Below are 17167 nucleotides of genomic sequence, written 5' to 3'. Positions count from 1 at the left end.
CTCAATCAAATGTATGAACGTAATTTATTGTGTGTGCATGATGTGACAAAATATAAATGATAAAAGCTTTATTTCACTTGCATGAAGGTTCAAAAAAAATATTAATTAAACAAAATCCAGCCATATTAAGCCCATTTCTTTCCTGATGAATGTGGGGAATGGGCTACATTGTCAATGCTGCCATAAACGAAAATAAATTAATTTAGAAATGGAAGAAGAAAAAAAAAAATCAACACTGAAAACTGTTGAAACAAGTTAAGTTTAGTAGTCTGGTCTTCTCATCAATCATAAATTTCTAATGCTAAATCGTGGCTGTTATAAAACAAAGACGTATTCTTGCCTTATAAGACAAAAACCTGAGGCTGAAATTCTTACGAGGAATCAAGAAAAGAAGAAGAAACGGAAACCATACAAAAAACACAGCTTTACAGGTTTCATTTTAAGAGAAAACAAGTTTATTTTATTATTAAATTGATTGGTCAAAGATTCAAAATCTAACAAAAGACTATATATTGCATCATGGACAATTCATTAACAGGGGAATAATCTCCTCTGATTCACTTCAGGCATTTGTTATCAGTAACTATTTATAGCCAGTTAAACACTTTTTAGGTGCATGTTAAACCATTTCAGAATTAACAGTGTTACATCACGCTTACACCCTTGCACAATATACAGTTAGTGGTTAGTTAAAGAAGTACGGCGTCAGTACATTTAGGCTGCAAGTATTAAACACACTAACATTTTCAGAGAAATTAGGCCCACTTTGCATCCGTTTATTTAAAAAAAAGAAAAAGACATATTTGAATGAAGGCAGACTGACCACTCCATTAAAAGGAACCACAATGCACTGTTCAACAGCAGCCCAGTGTAGTGATCTAGTTTATCAATACACACACACACACACACATCAGCTAGGGAGAATGAAATGAATGCTGTGAAAATGTGGGAAATATATTACAAAACAAATACTTTTCTCAAACCACCGTAATAACAAAAACTGTCCAGTCTTGGTTTCCAAGCCCCAAAACAGTCATTCAGATGCCCACTCAGTACAAACAAAAAGGCACTTTGATGCTTCTGCAAAGTGATTCCATGAGGAGATAATGCTTTCAATGACCTACGTCTTCATTTCATTGTTGTGTACACGGACACCAACGAGTATTTGAAAATGAAAGAAAAAATATTCTCTCATAAAAGCGAACAAACGATACAAAAACAGGTTCATAAACAGTGTGTTAGTATCAATAGTGCAGTATCACACGATGTGTAGTCTGATGTGGAATGCCTATTCTACATTGTGACATGCATAGTGTTAAGTTAGCAACAATATATTGGACGGCTGCAGTTATACGTCAGCTACCGTCTGTAACCTAACGAGTCGAAGCGTAGAAAAGTAAAAATATTCTGCAGTTTGCATGCTCAGGACAATCAGGAAGAATAAACGACGCCTCCGTATCTCAAATCAGTGGAAGGCAGATTAATAAATGGCCATTAGTGAGGTGAACTTGTTTGTTAAATGTACAGCTAAGACAGGAACTCTTTGTCTGGAGCGTTAAGGTAGCATACTGTAATGCAGCACGTTTGAGAGGCTTGCTTTGGTGTACAGACTGAGATTTGAACAGTGTAGACAAAAGTTCTTGGTTGGCACATAGTCTTGTCCAGTGAAGCAGATATCTTCCCTAACGGTTGAGAAAAGGGTTCTATTATTATTATTAAACCCCCCCGAAAAATGCTGAAAACAGACATCAACAACACTTTTATACAAAGACAGTGTTCCTCGTCCTTTTTTTTTTTTGGTTTTTCAAATAAGGTCAACCATGATTGTGCTTGCAAGGAAAAAAATCATTTCAAATGGCTAACCAGAACTTGTAGGCTGCAGTTTGAGTTTGTCAAAGTTGTTTACGAGTCAGTCGGTAAAAGTAGTGCTGATAACAGGAAGAATCTTTTTTTCTTCTTCTATCGCTCGTTAGAAGTTGCACAAGGACTGTATTGCATCAGTTTTACTTTGCTGATCAGGTCTGACCAAGCACGTTAAAGTCAAGTCAAGACCTGTGTGTGGATGTCACTTTTTCTAATTGGAAGTTACACTTTGAATATGAAACGCTAACCTTTCAGTGGGAGAAATAAGAGCTTGGTATGATCTCTAAATTGCTAGACGATTAATCTTACTAATTGTACTGTATGGTTTGAGTGGTTCGTGACTCTAATTTGACTATTTTATTGGTGCAAATAAATTCATGCTCCCCAATGACGACTTGAATCCCTTTTAACAAATGAAAATCCCAGCAGAATTATTTTTGTGCGATGTCCCAAATGCACTTTCTCTCCCCGATAACCAGCTGCAAATATCCTCAAACATTAATTATCTCTTAAAAGCATGTACTCACAAGAAACCTCCACAACACAGAGAACGTGCTCCCATACGGACTCGTTCTGCTCAGTAACACCAACCCTTTATCCTTTCTACCAGTGCTTTTCTTAAGTGTCTTCACCCTTTGATGAGAACAAGGCACCGGCAGCTTGAAAACGCAGAATAGCGGGGAACACGCCCCTTAAGATCGTCCCCTGAAAGTGTTTGTCATGATGACGGTAAAGAGCTTGTGGTTACTCTTACAACATGTTTGTTATAAGAGTAGAAAGAGGTAACGCAGTGGTTATACTCGAATGAGGTTTAACATTGTTTTAACAGCTCCAGAGTGCTGCAGAAGGGTAAAGACCGTCATGAGATATCATACACTTGGAGTCTATAGATTTCTGTAAGGCTCGTCTCAGACACATGAAGGACGTCCATCATATGGTGCTCAGAGAACGCTATATTTTCTTTACGTAAGGCCATTTAATGAACAGCCACTTCAGTTCAACCTTGGAAGCATACGGGGTTAATAGATCATTTTGTTTTTCACATTACTGTACTCTCTTAATATACACACACACACAACGTCAAAAGATAAATATCGCCACTCACACTTGGATCCCTCGCTTGGTCCTTTGCATGTTCATATATTATCAGTTATGTGTCGAGTCTTTCTCTTTAAATCTCAGTGTACAGTGTTCAGGTTTGGTCTTCGAGAGGCACGGGGCAGAGCTGATGAGCGAGTTTAACCCTGCTCCAGACTCTCCGTCACCTGCACGGCGGAGTATGCGGGCGCAGACGCCTGTCGGCTGAAGAAGGACGCGGCTCTTTTCGGCTTCAAGCGTTTGATTTCCTTTCCTGGAAGACAACAATGGAGAAATAGTGAAAAAACGACTACAACTGAAGTTGCTACAGGGAGATTGTCTCGGTATAGAGGTCGCTCACTCTCGAAAGATTATACCGCATGTAGGCTTGGGCTACAAAAGGTAACCCCTAGACTCACCATTGTCCACGTAGCTGATAGTGTTAAGTGAATGGACCCGACTGCACAGGACACTGCTTTGCCTGCGCAGCATCCCGCGGCGTCCTCCGTGTCCGTTCTTGTTGCTGCCATCCTGTCCAGCAGGCTGCTGAGACAGACTCCCCTCACCGTCCATTTCCGCTGCAGCTCCTCCCTCAGTCGCAGACCTCAGCTCCACACAGAACTCAATGAATCCGCTCATCAGCTCTGCCTGGTTGACGAAAGAAAAGGAAACGCTGATGAGCCTTTAGACGTGTATACATTATTAACGGCTGTAATACTTTTCCGATGACAAAGGGGTCAGATTACCAGCCTTGGATTAGGGCCTGGAGGCATTACTGCCTCTAGCATTATATAACATCTCTTCACCATCTGTTGTTGGTGAAAGAGATCTTATGACGTTCAATCTAATCTCATCACATGATGATGTGAATTCTGAATGTCAAACATGTTCCTACCTGTTTTGAGTAGATCTTCAGCAACTTGTTGACAGGAGTGCCGTCTTCATCTCCATCGAACTCCAGCCACAGAATGTGCGAGTCCCCCTGCTCCTCGGGGTAGCTGTGGTCCCAGGAAAGCTCGTTGAATTGCAGGCCGAGCAGCACATGCTGCGAGGAAAATGTGTTCCAACCGGAGAAATCAGGTTATAGTTCATGAAGAGAAACAGAAAACTGCTCTCAACGTATCTGCGGCGTGCACAGGGATTATCCAAATATGCACACACACACACACACACACACAAAGTGAGAAACCCGGGGTTGTGTTGTTGTTTCACAGAGCTGTCAACCAAAGACTCACCTTCTCTTTGACATCCATCACATAAACTCCCTCCAGGCAGATCCCGACGCTGACAGCTTTGCGTTTGGCCCTTTGGAGAATCCCTTGCACTGGTTTGTCGATCTCCCCAAAGAAGAAAGCGCACCTGTGTGCGTAGTTAATGCCAATTAAAACCGAATAAATAGGAAGTGATTTGAGGGAAACCAAATGAGAGTATAAATGGCTCATTGCACAAATTCTTACCCGTAGTAAGGCAGAGAGTGACATGTGTTGAGGTACTGGTGCAGGAGCTGCGTGGGCTCAGGAGAGTTCCCAGCGGGTGTGCTGATCTTTCGGTACTCCGCCATTAGGTTCTGCTCCAGGCCCGTCTGACGGCTCGACTTCCCTCTCAGAGTGGAGAGCAAACCTCCACTCCCCATGGCAACATGAGCAGGCAGAAGAGAAGACAGCTTCTTCTTTCTGTGGAAAGCAGATGAGAGAGAGTTTGTAATATGCATCAGTGCATCTTAAATGTGCAAATCTAAAAGATTATGGTAAATCCACAATTCATTGTGTACCGTTTGATCCGTCTTTACGATTAACAGGATGCTGGAACATCCGATTGCGTCAGTGCAGCACTTTCCTTCGCTGCCCTGCGCTATACATTTCTCCTTCAATCATCGATTTCCTTCACTCCTGCAGTTGCTATACAACTCGGTCCCCTCTTCAATCACTCAATTGACATTTTTTGTTCTTTCATGCCACCCATCCACAGATCCTTTGTCATACGTTTCATGCCGGCCACAAAATCAAACGTGTTGGTCTCACAATAAAGTTCTTTACAGTACGAGTGCTGCTGGAATGTTGACCTCGTCCTCTCAAGTACTACCACTTAACGTATCGACATGAAAACTCTCCTTAAGCGGGACAGCTTCTGTTCTTTGGCGTCATAAAACACGTCAACTGCTGATTACCTAGAGATCGTCTGAAAAAAAACAGAACAACTCTTGATCTAAAATATAATCTGCAACTAGTGATTATGATACAAAGAATGAGCAGTATACGTCAAGATCATCAAGCTGATAGTTGTGTTTTTCCTTCTCAACAATAGTCCAATCACGTCATAATTTGAGGATATGATTAGACTGTATTGTTCATCACGTAATTTATGTGTAGAAGATGAACTCAGTGTCTTCTCTCATTTAAGAGGCTTTACATTTCCATGTCCATCCCGCTGCAATCAAAAATGTCATTTTGTGTTTGGTACTTAAAATCCAACAAGTAACTGAAAAACATAGCAGTGGCACAATGAGAGTGTGAAATATGAAAAAGTCAAAGCCCCCAAAAATACAAAAGAAGCTCCGTTGACCTTTTGTCCCAATGCCTGTGGATTTTCATAAAATAACATGTCGTGGCTGATTGTGCTGAAGTACTTAAAGCAGCTTAATCTACCAGCTGCTCTCTAGAACATGTGGGTTGATGGACTTGGCTGAAGTGAAGCATCCTCTCATGATTTGACAAAGTTGACCGCAGGGGCCAGTAACCACTTCTTCATTTTCTAAAAAAAAGGTGAACTATTCAACGGTGAACTCCACGAAAAATGTCCATTTAAGCAGAACTCTGAGTAGGATCATGTGTTGAAAACAATGCTGTGTGTGTTAATTATCTTACTAGAAAACAGCCCAAATCTGGCTCACTTTCATGTGGTTACATGTTACACAGCTCATGTCCGTCTGTGAAATAGGAAGCAGGAGCCAGGAGACGGTGAGTTTAGCTTAGCATAAAGACTGAAAGCAGAGGGAAACAGCTAGACTTACCCGGGATTGGACAAAAAGATATTACAGGTAAAAAAAAAGAAAAAAGGTTAATGTACTTCTTGGTCAGTCCATGGAAACAACCACAACAATGGTGCACACACACCCATGGGAGGGGTTCATAGAATGCTATTTTGAGGTCTCAAATATATATATTTTTTAAAAGGCATTAAAAAGAGGTAAAGCTTTTCATTTTGCTGAGCTGTTATCACGTTTGACTGATTGGCACAGCTGTTTCAGAGCTATGAGACCAGTGATGTGACTGGCTGAGAGAATATTTAATAATCCTCACACCCGCTGATCTATATTCACCTTGACCCAGCATGTCACGCTGCTGCACATGGGCTACATGGACCAAAGAAGGTGCGCCTGGAGAGACTCCCACACAGTCCTACCAAACTTGCACTTGACATCATTATTCAAATTTCAACTGAAGATGCAAAATATTAAACTGAGGGTGCATTGCATGCATTTTGAGAAAATAAGACAGCTTCAGCAGCCAGGATCTGAAACATTTTGCGAGATGTCGCAAAAGGTACATTTTTTTCCCCCTTCTCGGGCTCTGTATAGACTGGCTCTGACAAGAAGGTAAGAAGACAAAAAACAAACATTGAGTGAAATCTATCCGTTTCATTTAAGCAAATAAGCATAGTTCCCACAGTGTCCAACTACTCCTTTAAGAGAAACTGAAAGGTCAACAACATCTAGAAAACTCCAAAATACAAAAGCATTTCAAAACCCACATCCAGACTTTTTTTTTTTCCAGCAACCTTTCTAACTTACCTTACAGTAGTGCTAAACTGTTGCCCGTCAAGACCAGTTCCCTCATCGAGAGCGAGAGACAAGGCTCCGAGACCCGCCCAGTGCTCGGGGTCGCAGGGGTATCGGCCCGTGAGAATGTTGCCCCTGGCCTCCTCGTACAGAAGCCTCAGCACTCCCTCGTCATCGATCTGCTCAGGAGTGGCAGGACGACAACGGCTATCCATCAGTCATCAGGAAAACTAACGAGAACTACAACTTCCAGACATTAACCTAAAATCTATATTAAAGCCCACTCAGCCCTTTTGAGAGTCAACAGGTTTACTAAACTTACCAGTGATCCATTACAATGTCTTAGTAATTCACTCATATGTAAGATTATTGAATGTTCTTCCACAGAATTAGGGTTAATAATACCTGCAGCTCTTTAGATTTAGGATAGAAGACGTTCCGGCGGTACTGGAGACATGGTTCATCTGAGTAAAGAGCAGAGGACAACGATGGATTAGGGTTCAGGTGACCATCTGTATCTTATTTAAGTTTGTTCGTCACTGAGTGATATTGAGCCGCACGCCCAGAGTGGAGGAGCGAGGGTATAGTGTCAAACACTGTGGTGGAAACCTACTCCAACCCCCCCGTCTCATAGTCCTGTACGGTGGGTGAAAGACCCATCTACTCCACAAAAATATAGAACAGCATTGGTGTGATTATGCAATACATTTATGATACATTTGTTGTTGTTGTTGTTTTTTGTTAGTGGTAAGCTACCACTGTTGCGTTTTATTTATTTGCAATAATATTTGCCAAAATATCTACTCTATACTGTATGAATATATCATGTTGCCTAAACTAATGTGGTAACTGTTTAGCTGTATTATTTGAATAGGAAATATTCACTAAAACGCAGCAAGTGTAATTTCGTCCCTTTCTCCGAGTGGTTTCTCTTCATGTTTTTTGACTTCCTACATTTTAGGGTTTTATTCCGCTTGTTCAGCCACAGCTGTTTTTTGCTTGCCAACTTCTTCTCTTTTCTTTTATTTCAAGCAAACCTGACAGAAATTGTACCCTAGGCGAGCTACTAAGCAACAACAATTTAGAAGTAAGCTACAAATCCACAGGGAACAGCTGCAGAGAAAGAAACTGGCTGTGCTTTGGCATGACTGCGTTTTGAAACCAGGTTACTGAGAGAAACAAGCCGAGTGCAGGGAGTGTACTGTACTGGCAATGGTGATAACTGTGTTACTCTTAAACTGACAATTCCATGCAGTTAGTAAGAAATCACATTCCTCCCCTATACACATATTGTAAGTGGTTACAGTTTTATTCTGGTGCAGACTTTAGAGGATGTGGCCTTTTTAGGTAAGAGTTTTAAATTAATAAGGCAAAGTGAGGGGACAGCCTCTGTAGTCACTGAGCCTTACTTTATCTTTTGGTCAACAATGTTTACAAATAATCTGCTGTTCAGTGGTGGAAACCAACACACAGGAAAGAAACTTCTTCATTTCAATTTCATTTCTCCAGCAGAAATCTGACTCCTTACCTTACCCAGCTTCTTGTTCAGCTGACTTCGAATAAAATGTGAAGACAGCGGGACACAGACCAACCTCTCACCTTGTGAGATGTCTTCCTCCGAGGCCTCAGTGAAGCGATACAGCAAGTCCTGCCACTGCCGACACAGTTTGTATGGTTGATGCCTTGCCTTTAACTGCAATTCTGGGGAGCAAGGAGGAGGCGAGTGTAACACAGTGAGACGTGTCCGATATCCTGCTCTGGTTCTTGTGCCCCTTGCTATTGTGACTCTGGAGCTGCTAACATCGACGTATCATTTAAAGAGAAAATATGCATGTGTGTAATATGATACGTTTTGTATCCAGACTATGACATATTTTTAAAACACAGAAGCACACAAAAATTGTTACCGAGCAGTGGAGAACAAAGCCAGAAGGCGAAAGCATCCTGTGCAGACTCAGGAATATGGAGAGCCTCGCGAACACTGCGGCCCAACTCCTGCACAGACACGCTGCAGAGTCCTTCTACTGTTAAGTGTACTGCGCTGTCACCACAGATGTATACAAGCACATCTTGAGCTGTGTGGAAAAACACAAATAAACAAAAAATTAAAAAAATGACAAAGACTAGTAAGCCAAAGAGAAACAACATCACATGCATGTTAGGAAACACTGAGGAGTGATTTTATCCTCCATGAGGTACAATAATATTTGCTGCACCGTACCACGGGACAGTGTTGCGGAAGAAGCAACACTTCCTCTTTGCGAGTGATCATCCGATGAATCTGGAGGAAAATTGCAGTCGTCTCCATCCATCTCTACTCTGAAACACAATGACCAAACTCAGTCACAATATGTACCCAGTAACATGACATTCATAACAATGAAACTCCACACGCGTGGTAGTTTTCAGGTGTGCAGATGTCACTTAAAGTATGAGGTCATACTCCTTTCATCCACATGTGTGATGGGACAAGTGTTGCATTTTGTTAACAGAAAACTTCCTGATTTCTTAAAATCAAAGTTGTATATGTACAGCTGGCTAACCAGAGTGGCCAGTAAAAGTTATATGTGGCGCACATACTGGCATTAGTCTCGTATACCTTCAAATAAATACCTAGTATGTGCTTCAGAGGTGACTCCACTAAACAGATACAGTATTAGTGGGTGGATCTTCCTCACTGACATATGCAACCCCATCCAGTCATGGTTTTCATAATCAAGCTAATTTAGTCAAGGACTCACACTGCACTTGCGCCACCGAGTGGTATTCCACTGGAAAAGACCCAGTACGACCAGAACATCCTATTCTACTGTTCACCTCACCCTCGTGAACTGCACTCATCGTACGGCTCCAGCCTGTCAATGTTATCAAGCACCGTTTATATGGTATTTAATAGGGCTTCGAGCATTGATATACAATGGCCTAAATAAAGAGAGGATGTAAATACAGAGACGAAGCGGCACAATCCCAATTAAGGCCCGTGGAACAAGGGCTAGCTAGCTAACGTTACCCATGTCCTCTCGTTACATGCTCAAATAAACCCAAACAACATCCCATGGATTCAAGCCACTAAATGTATTTATTTAGCTAAAAGGCAAGGAAATCAACCGTGCTAGCCAATGTTACCGACGTGTTGAGACTGTCACTAAACATTATTGCGATACTTTTAGATACAGAGCGTTTTAGGAATCGGTTGATAACAGTCTTGTCACTTTGGTAGTTAGTTAACTTAGCTCCCTTTAGGGTGTTTTGTCCAAAAGTCTGACATACTGTAGAGCAAGGGAAGGAAAAATATGTCTCTATTGTCCGCCTACCTGCAAGTTTGAGTAAATTCCCCTCCTCTTGCTGCTTATGCGCTGGCTAGGACAGCTAACTTTTAAAATACCGTAGCTAAATACATAAGCAAATCAACGGTTCGCTGTTTACCACTGGCTACGGCTAGTCAGTTGTCTAAAACTAGCTTTCCGGGCAGCTGCAACAGTTTAAGTGTGTTACTGGAGGACGGTTCGCTCATTCTGAACCTCCCTTTTAACGGGCGTGACAGTCACTCTGCAGGATTGGAAACACCGCGTTTACTGAGATATTCATGAATGAAGTAAACATTAAAACAGCCAAGAGCAAATACTTCAAAGTATTGGTCGGGAAGTCATTGAAATGAACACTGACCGAACGACTGTGTACAGTTTGAACAAATGTACACGGGACAGGTTCAAAAAGATACGATCCCGTAAATGAGTCGAATAAGGAGTTGACGTAGAGAGCGCGTACCCGTCACGCGATCAAAACGTCATCGCGTCTGTAACTACGCAGGCAGCAGTTAATTATATTTACCTGTTCTCTCGGTTCCAGGTTGTTGTTGATATATTGATTCACAAACAACAGTTGTAAGCCAAAGTTAAATCGTGTTTTTATTAGAAACATTTTCAATAAACAGACTCGTCTGCGGAAGTGCTCTCCAGTATACCTTTACTAAACTGTACTGTAATAATGTATGATAGGCCTATTGTTCGAAGTGTGTTGTTGTACCATATAACATGTTTGTTTTGTCCTGCATGTGGGCAGAAATAGCATCTAGGCTTAACTCTCATGCAATAAATAATATCATCATGCAAAGGTCGTTGTAAGTTACAACCTCAAAAATGACTGAATCACTGAATCAAACTGTACACTGACCGTCACAAAAGTAATATTTATTTCATGGTTCTGACCTACAACAGGTTTGGCATTGCAACATTAGTGTTCTGGTATTATTATGTCAAGCTATTGGCAGGTTTCTAACAAATAATATTTATAATAATAATAATGGACATAATGGTCTTCAATCGAGATACAATCAAGATGAACAGATTGGATCTTTTGCAACAACAATACATGGGAAGCCTCTGAGATCTGTATTGGTGATTCGAAACCTAAATATGGTGTAATTGTTTTGAGTCATAGGAGGTCTGCCTATCCCCAGAAAGTCACTAAAGACATATGTTTTTAATAGGACCTTTAATAAAGCAATGTTGATATTAGAAACAGATTTCAGAGATTAACTAATATGTTGTCTCTAGAAGCACTGTAGAATATTTCTCTTTTATATCAAATGAGCTGCCATGGGAAATGGGTAAAGAACACAAAGTTGAAATCTTTTTTTTTCAGTATAGTGTAAATGTTTTTTTGTAAGCAAAAAAAGCCTTGGCATAGTTCTCTGCTTCTTAAATCCACCTGACGCAGGTGTCTAATTGCAAGGGCAGCAGGTTGAGTGTTAACAAATGAGATTAAAAGCTTTATTAAAGGTGTCAGAACAGAGGACACACTTGACGGCTTTCACTGCATTACTGACAGTGATTATATCAATCTTCATAATCCTATTCCTTTCACTAGAAGGGAGAACTTAGCAACGTGGAGAACCTGTTACAGAAGGTAACATCTGACATTTTAAGTATTTCTACATCTGCATGCTGTTAGAAAAAAGAAGCAGTAAGTGAATCCACAACAGAAGGCATTTAATAACATCAAACTTTAATAAGACGTTATATTATGTCCCATAGTCCTGTGGCGCAGCGGAGCATAGTGCCTCATATCTAGTGGCCTTATCATTAAAACCAAAAAATAAAACTGGGAAATAATTTATTTTAAATAGAGGGTATTGACATATTTTATGATGTTGTACAGTATGTGGTTAGCAGTTCTGCATATGGAATGTGAATGGGAAAGAACAGTAATATATTAAACATTCACTTCACATGTGATGGTGATCAGACAATAAAAAATACTATCAATAAGTCTTTGAAATCTGTAGAAATGTGTGATTAATATTCTGCTTTCAAATTCAAATCATTAATTATCTATGTGTAAAAAATATTTACATGTGTGTACATCATTTGTGCGTTAGGGGGCAGCTGGGTTTCCAGGAGTACCCTCTTCCACCTGGTTTGTGAGCAGGAAGAACTTCATCACAGGTTCGATGTACTCCATGACGGTTTCTTTCACCGATTTCTCCAGCAAGTACCCTTCTGTCTCAATCTCTGTGTTCTCATTCCCCGCCACTGCCTCCATGGAGGTCTGTAGGAACCGCAGGCTCACCAGCACAGAGCCCTGGCAGGGAGGAGGGTGGAGAGATGGGGGGGGGCAGGTTATACATAGAAGCGGATTCCATTAGACAGCATCATCAAGGATCCACATACACTACCAAACGGAAGCGGTGATGGATGGGTACTGCATAAATTGTGCACATCAGACCCCAAAAATGAACGAGGAATCAATTGGTGTTCATTCTAAATCAAGTCAGGATTCTCGTAAATGAAGCCTAGCCTGCGTATGCTTAGTGTATATACAGAATGGTGGGTTGTTGCTGCACATTTTTTTTCATGTGCTTACGGAGACATCACACAATGTTAGTATGTGGTTTTATAAGAAATTGGCAGCTGTACCAGTCCCCAAAAAGCCAATGTTACCCCTCGACCCATTCCAAATCAAAAGCTCACTTTAGCTCAAACAACTCTGCCTGAAATTGCTGTAAAACCACCGTGATTCTTCTCAAAGTATACCTGTAAGAGGAAGATTGACAGTACTCCAGCCCCAATGGTGTTCATCAGGCCCATGTAGTAGTTGACCAGGGCCTCTCTGCAGCCTCGGAGGTAGATATTGAGCTCCTCGGTTTGGTATTCATAATTATAATGAGCCGAGTTGTTGGTGAGCTGAGACTGGATGCATGGCCGCGGGGAGGTGGGGTTGCAGCAACTGAACGGGACTCCATCTACCAAGTAACGGCCATCCACGTTGCTCTTAATGCGGCTAAGGAAAGAAGTGACAAGATGTGTTTTTGCATTGCAGATATAGTACAATAATCAGATTGTTGTACATGTCCTCAGGGTGGGAAACCCACTCCCCTCTATAACATTGTGCACAACTTACTCTTTCACTTCCTTGGAGCTGAAATCAAGGTAGCGGTTGCTGATCCACTGGACCTCAAACCAGTCCCTGAAATCATTGTTTCCACAGCACTGAAACTCCATCTGCAGGCGATCGATGTTCTGTTTCTGGTAGCAGCGGCCCGGGGTGTCTGTGTCCTTGTAGAAGCGGATGCCGTTCCTCAGGCCAACTTTCAGGGATGACTCCAGGCTGCCCTTCATCGCATAGCTCATGATGACAGCTAGCAGCATGAGGACAGTGAAGAAGCAGGAGACGGCAAAATAGGGCTTCAGCATTCTCTTCCAGCGAGGAAAGCGCTCTGCATCCAGAGCATCCTGGCAGATCTTTGAAGCAAAGTAGTTGATACCCAAGGAGGCCAGGCCAACAATAATGAGGGTGTCGGGCACAATATGTACGTCTGAGTTATCCATTACCTGTAAGTGAGTCACACAATAATGTAATCAGTAAAAACTCTATTTGTTTGCTGTAAGGAACCATACATGAGGACATTCCTTGTTAAAGTGATGCATAATATTTCAACAACCGTGTGAACATACGCTGCATGTAAATAAAAGTACCTAACAGAAGTAATGTGGCTATTTGCCTCAAATTACCAGAAAATTCACCTGGAAATACATGTTGCACATCAACTGCCAAACACCCACAGTTATTCAAAAGCTACTGAAGCTATATGTTGCTGATGGTGGGTAAACATCCAGACCTGGTTGCATTTATAGAAGTGTGGGTGTGACTGTCTCTGACTTTACATACTTGAATTTAAATTTAAAGTTCTGTGAGTTTTGACAACATGCGTGTTGATGAATGCTTGAAGGTTCAGGAGACTTCAACCTTTATTTATAAAGCAGAGATCTCCTAAATGTATGTGTAATGATTTTCATCAGCAGCATTACAGTCGGTCACAGTTTAATCAGAGTTTAATGAGCACTGAGCAGCTCACTTCAAGCCGTTGAGGCTCAGCTGTGTTGCTCAAGGGCAACTACAGTAGTTGTCCTTGTCTCGCTGAGTCTAAATTTTGCTGGCAGGATTCATAAGTGCACCGTTAAAAAACATGCAAATAGAGCAAATACATAGCAAAAAAGATATGAATTATCTGTCCCTTGTTAAATGTAGTAATATCTAGTAAGGTTATACACCATGAGACTATGTATTGAGAGCAAACGTTTTTGCTAAATTAGCATATTTTACTGGTTTTTGCAGAGGATCTTTGCACAAACCACAAGTCTGGGAATTCTCTTTTAGGAAAATGAGAAGACAAGAGTTGAATAAACTCGCATAGTTAAGCATTTGTGACCGTTTAGTCGTATGGAAGACACTCAAAGTACTGAACAGAATCTGGTGGCTTTTTAACATCTTACATTTGACTGATTTTAGTTCAGTGCAAAATGATGGGATGAGAATCAGTGGGGTGAACTTCAATGCAATATACATCGGGACATTACATGAGAAAATTTCTGTGAGCCTCACAGATTCTGTAATTTATCGTTTGCGTCTGTAATTTTCTTCTTTCTTTTCCTGTTCATAATACTCACCCTTACAATTTTTACAGCCATGCAAACAGAATACTGTCATGACCTCGGCTGCACAAAATTCTTATAATTAAAGTAAATAATTGTGGTAATTTATTTCAAAAACACTGAGATGGCGTGAACAACATAGCTGTAAATACATAGTTGTGCAAATAGGATGTTTTTGAGGGTGCAAATTATTGAATTATGCAAACTACTTAAATGTGGAAATTCAAATAAGATAAAAACTACAGAGGTTTGTTGTCAATGCAAAGTTGTTATGACTGCCTTCAGGAGTAGGGATTAGGGTGATTAAGGCTGACAGAGCCTGGTTTATTAAAAGATGAGTCAGTATCCAAAGTGGGTCACAGGTGTATTTGCCTCTTCTTGGTCTCTAACGAGGACATTTCTTTGACAGTTTCAGATTTAATTTATCCTTTTTCTCCCAAAAATATTGTACCAACAGTTTAAAAGTAAGACAGGCATAGTTGTCATCTGTCAGGTGTGCATGCTGTTATTCATGTAAATCAGTACATTGGTGTGCAATCAACCGTGTCAACTAACAACTTCCAAAAACGCTGTCCCTCAATGTAGATATTTATTGGACAACTTAGTGTTTAGAGGTTCATGTGTTATCTGTTGGAAACAAGGCATGTTGTTGTTTTCCTCCCAGTAGGCACACAGTTGGTCGACTCCCTTATAGTATACACTATATATCTATACACTGAGGAACATCATGTCACTCACTTCTGCAATCAAACTATAAGTTACTACACATTGTTGCAATGTATTGATCATTTACAGTACATGTTTAAAAAAAATGTCATAAACTAAAAGCTTTGGAATGAAATAAACGAAGCTTCAGTAAAACTTGAGTACCTCTGCCCTCCTGCGGAGCTCCGTCTTGAGGATGCAGCCCAGGCTGAAGGTGATAGCCCCGGCGACTGTGGCACACCAGGAGAGGAGCCACAGTCCCTGGGCTAGCTTCACCCTTTTCTGAAAGGGGAACTTCATCTTCATCACCACCATGGTTGCAGCGAGGGAATCCAAGTCTTACCGGGGGAATAGGGGAAGGAGAGCGACGAGGTCACGAGGGCCGATGCTGGGCTTTTTCTGCCAGGAGGAAAGAGAGGTCAGAGGCAGGACTCAGAGGCAGGACTCAGAGATGACGATGACAAAACGGAAATTCAACACTGAATTTGAAAAGTAAACCGGTGGCAACAAAGCGAGCACAATTAAAAACCCACTGATGATAGTTTTCTGAGAGTAAACTTTGACCCAAGCATTAAACCGAGAGGTTGGTGCAAAATCCTTGGAGAATAAGGTTTTACAGCTTCACAAGTTGCTCATTCCCAATGAAACAGATATTGGTGCATCAAAATTTACCTTATTTGTCTCCCCGAACAGTCCAGAAAAAGTCCAGTTATCTCCACCGACCACTATGTTCCATCCAGTGTGCCACACAGTGGATTTGGCACACTGGATTTGGCAAACCTGGATGCTGCGAGCGTCTTAACACTAATGCCTACCTATCCCATTAAATTGGTCTGTGAATCCAGGCCATTGTCTGCTCAGCATCCATCACTCATCACACATGGACGACAAAACTAATTGAACCTGACAGGATATTATGATAAGCCATTAACTGTGAAACACTTGTCCTCAAATGCACACATAAACTGGAGTCAATTTAAGATGAAAATAATGAGATATGTATTCAGATGAATAAATTCCTATTTATATTTCATCATAATATCTTATTATGTTCTTTATTTCCTGCTTGGGTTGTCTGCAGAATTCAAGGATCATTTCAGGCTAAATCTAGACAGCACCCCCCTGACACTGGTTCAGGACTCACTGTTAAAAGAGTATGCATTTGTGCAGTGCTGAGGCTGCAGAAATCCCGACATCCTAACCAGCTATACAATCTCAATGACGTCCTTTAAGGAGAGATGGGCTCACACTTTCCAATCTCTGTCAGTTCTGCCTGCTGAACAGGTGGTGTGTCTAGTCGCATCATCTATATATATATAAATATGTATAAATCAATATATATATACATATATATAATCTGTCATTAAAAACAATATTTTTTTAATGACATAATCACATAAATGTCTAGTTGATGTGACTAGACACACTCTTTCGAATAATGTCCCTGGTCATTCACCTCAGTTTCCCAGAACTTTTCCTATGTAACTCATTTTAGAGAGATTCCTCCCTGGATCTATTTCCCTTTTCAAGGAAAGTTGATCAGAAGTAAAACAAATGTAGGCAGTTCAATTTATGTCTTATTGCTTCTTCATTTGGTTTATTAAATGTTACATGGACAGAGTTAAATAGATGACATTTACACAAGCTTTTGAAATGTGTTCAATCGCAAGTAGGTTCATTAGAGTGAATACATGTTTGGCACAAACAGAATAGTTTTAATATGCACACATTTAAAGCTATTTCACAACTGTATTTATAAGTATACGATAGTTTATATGGGACATGCTAAGACTACATTTTACAACAGGAA

General features: G+C 40.9%; 2 protein-coding genes across 2 annotated transcripts; both read right to left on the bottom strand.

Annotated features, from left to right (window-relative positions):
* Positions 1-432: 432 nt before the first annotated feature.
* Positions 433-10192, bottom strand: frmd8 (FERM domain containing 8). Its single transcript, XM_076102691.1, has 11 exons — positions 10033-10192; positions 8940-9037; positions 8626-8793; positions 8318-8419; positions 7124-7182; positions 6731-6897; positions 4398-4613; positions 4176-4299; positions 3836-3985; positions 3360-3588; positions 433-3214 (listed from the first exon to the last, which is right to left on the bottom strand). The coding sequence occupies exons 2-11, from the start codon at positions 9028-9030 to the stop codon at positions 3102-3104; spliced, it is 1419 nt and encodes a 472-aa protein (XP_075958806.1). The 5' UTR covers positions 9031-9037; positions 10033-10192; the 3' UTR covers positions 433-3101.
* Positions 10193-12094: 1902 nt separating this feature from the next.
* rom1a (retinal outer segment membrane protein 1a) lies at positions 12095-15672 on the bottom strand. Its single transcript, XM_076101373.1, has 4 exons — positions 15523-15672; positions 13121-13551; positions 12754-13000; positions 12095-12301 (listed from the first exon to the last, which is right to left on the bottom strand). The coding sequence occupies exons 1-4, from the start codon at positions 15670-15672 to the stop codon at positions 12095-12097; spliced, it is 1035 nt and encodes a 344-aa protein (XP_075957488.1).
* Positions 15673-17167: the final 1495 nt, after the last annotated feature.

Source organism: Anarhichas minor, unplaced genomic scaffold (genome assembly GCF_050575085.1).
Source record: "Anarhichas minor isolate MPS153535 unplaced genomic scaffold, ASM5057508v1 ptg000027l, whole genome shotgun sequence".
Classification (NCBI taxonomy): domain Eukaryota; kingdom Metazoa; phylum Chordata; class Actinopteri; order Perciformes; family Anarhichadidae; genus Anarhichas; species Anarhichas minor.
Note: the sequence above shows the minus strand (reverse complement) of the source record. Positions and strands in the feature narration are given on the sequence as shown.

Coding starts and splice junctions, on each gene's coding strand:
- rom1a (XM_076101373.1), bottom strand. CDS start 15,672: ATGGTGGTGATGAAGATGAAGTTCCCCTTTCAGAAAAGGGTGAAGCTA. Junction 13,552..15,522: donor AGCTCCGCAGGAGGGCAGAG/GTACTCAAGTTT, acceptor ACTCACTTACAG/GTAATGGATAACTCAGACGT. Junction 12,302..12,753: donor TGTCAATCTTCCTCTTACAG/GTATACTTTGAG, acceptor CCTCCCTGCCAG/GGCTCTGTGCTGGTGAGCCT.
- frmd8 (XM_076102691.1), bottom strand. CDS start 9,030: ATGGATGGAGACGACTGCAATTTTCCTCCAGATTCATCGGATGATCAC. Junction 8,794..8,939: donor TTCCGCAACACTGTCCCGTG/GTACGGTGCAGC, acceptor TTTTCCACACAG/CTCAAGATGTGCTTGTATAC. Junction 7,183..8,317: donor GGAGGAAGACATCTCACAAG/GTGAGAGGTTGG, acceptor CTCTTTACTCAG/ATGAACCATGTCTCCAGTAC.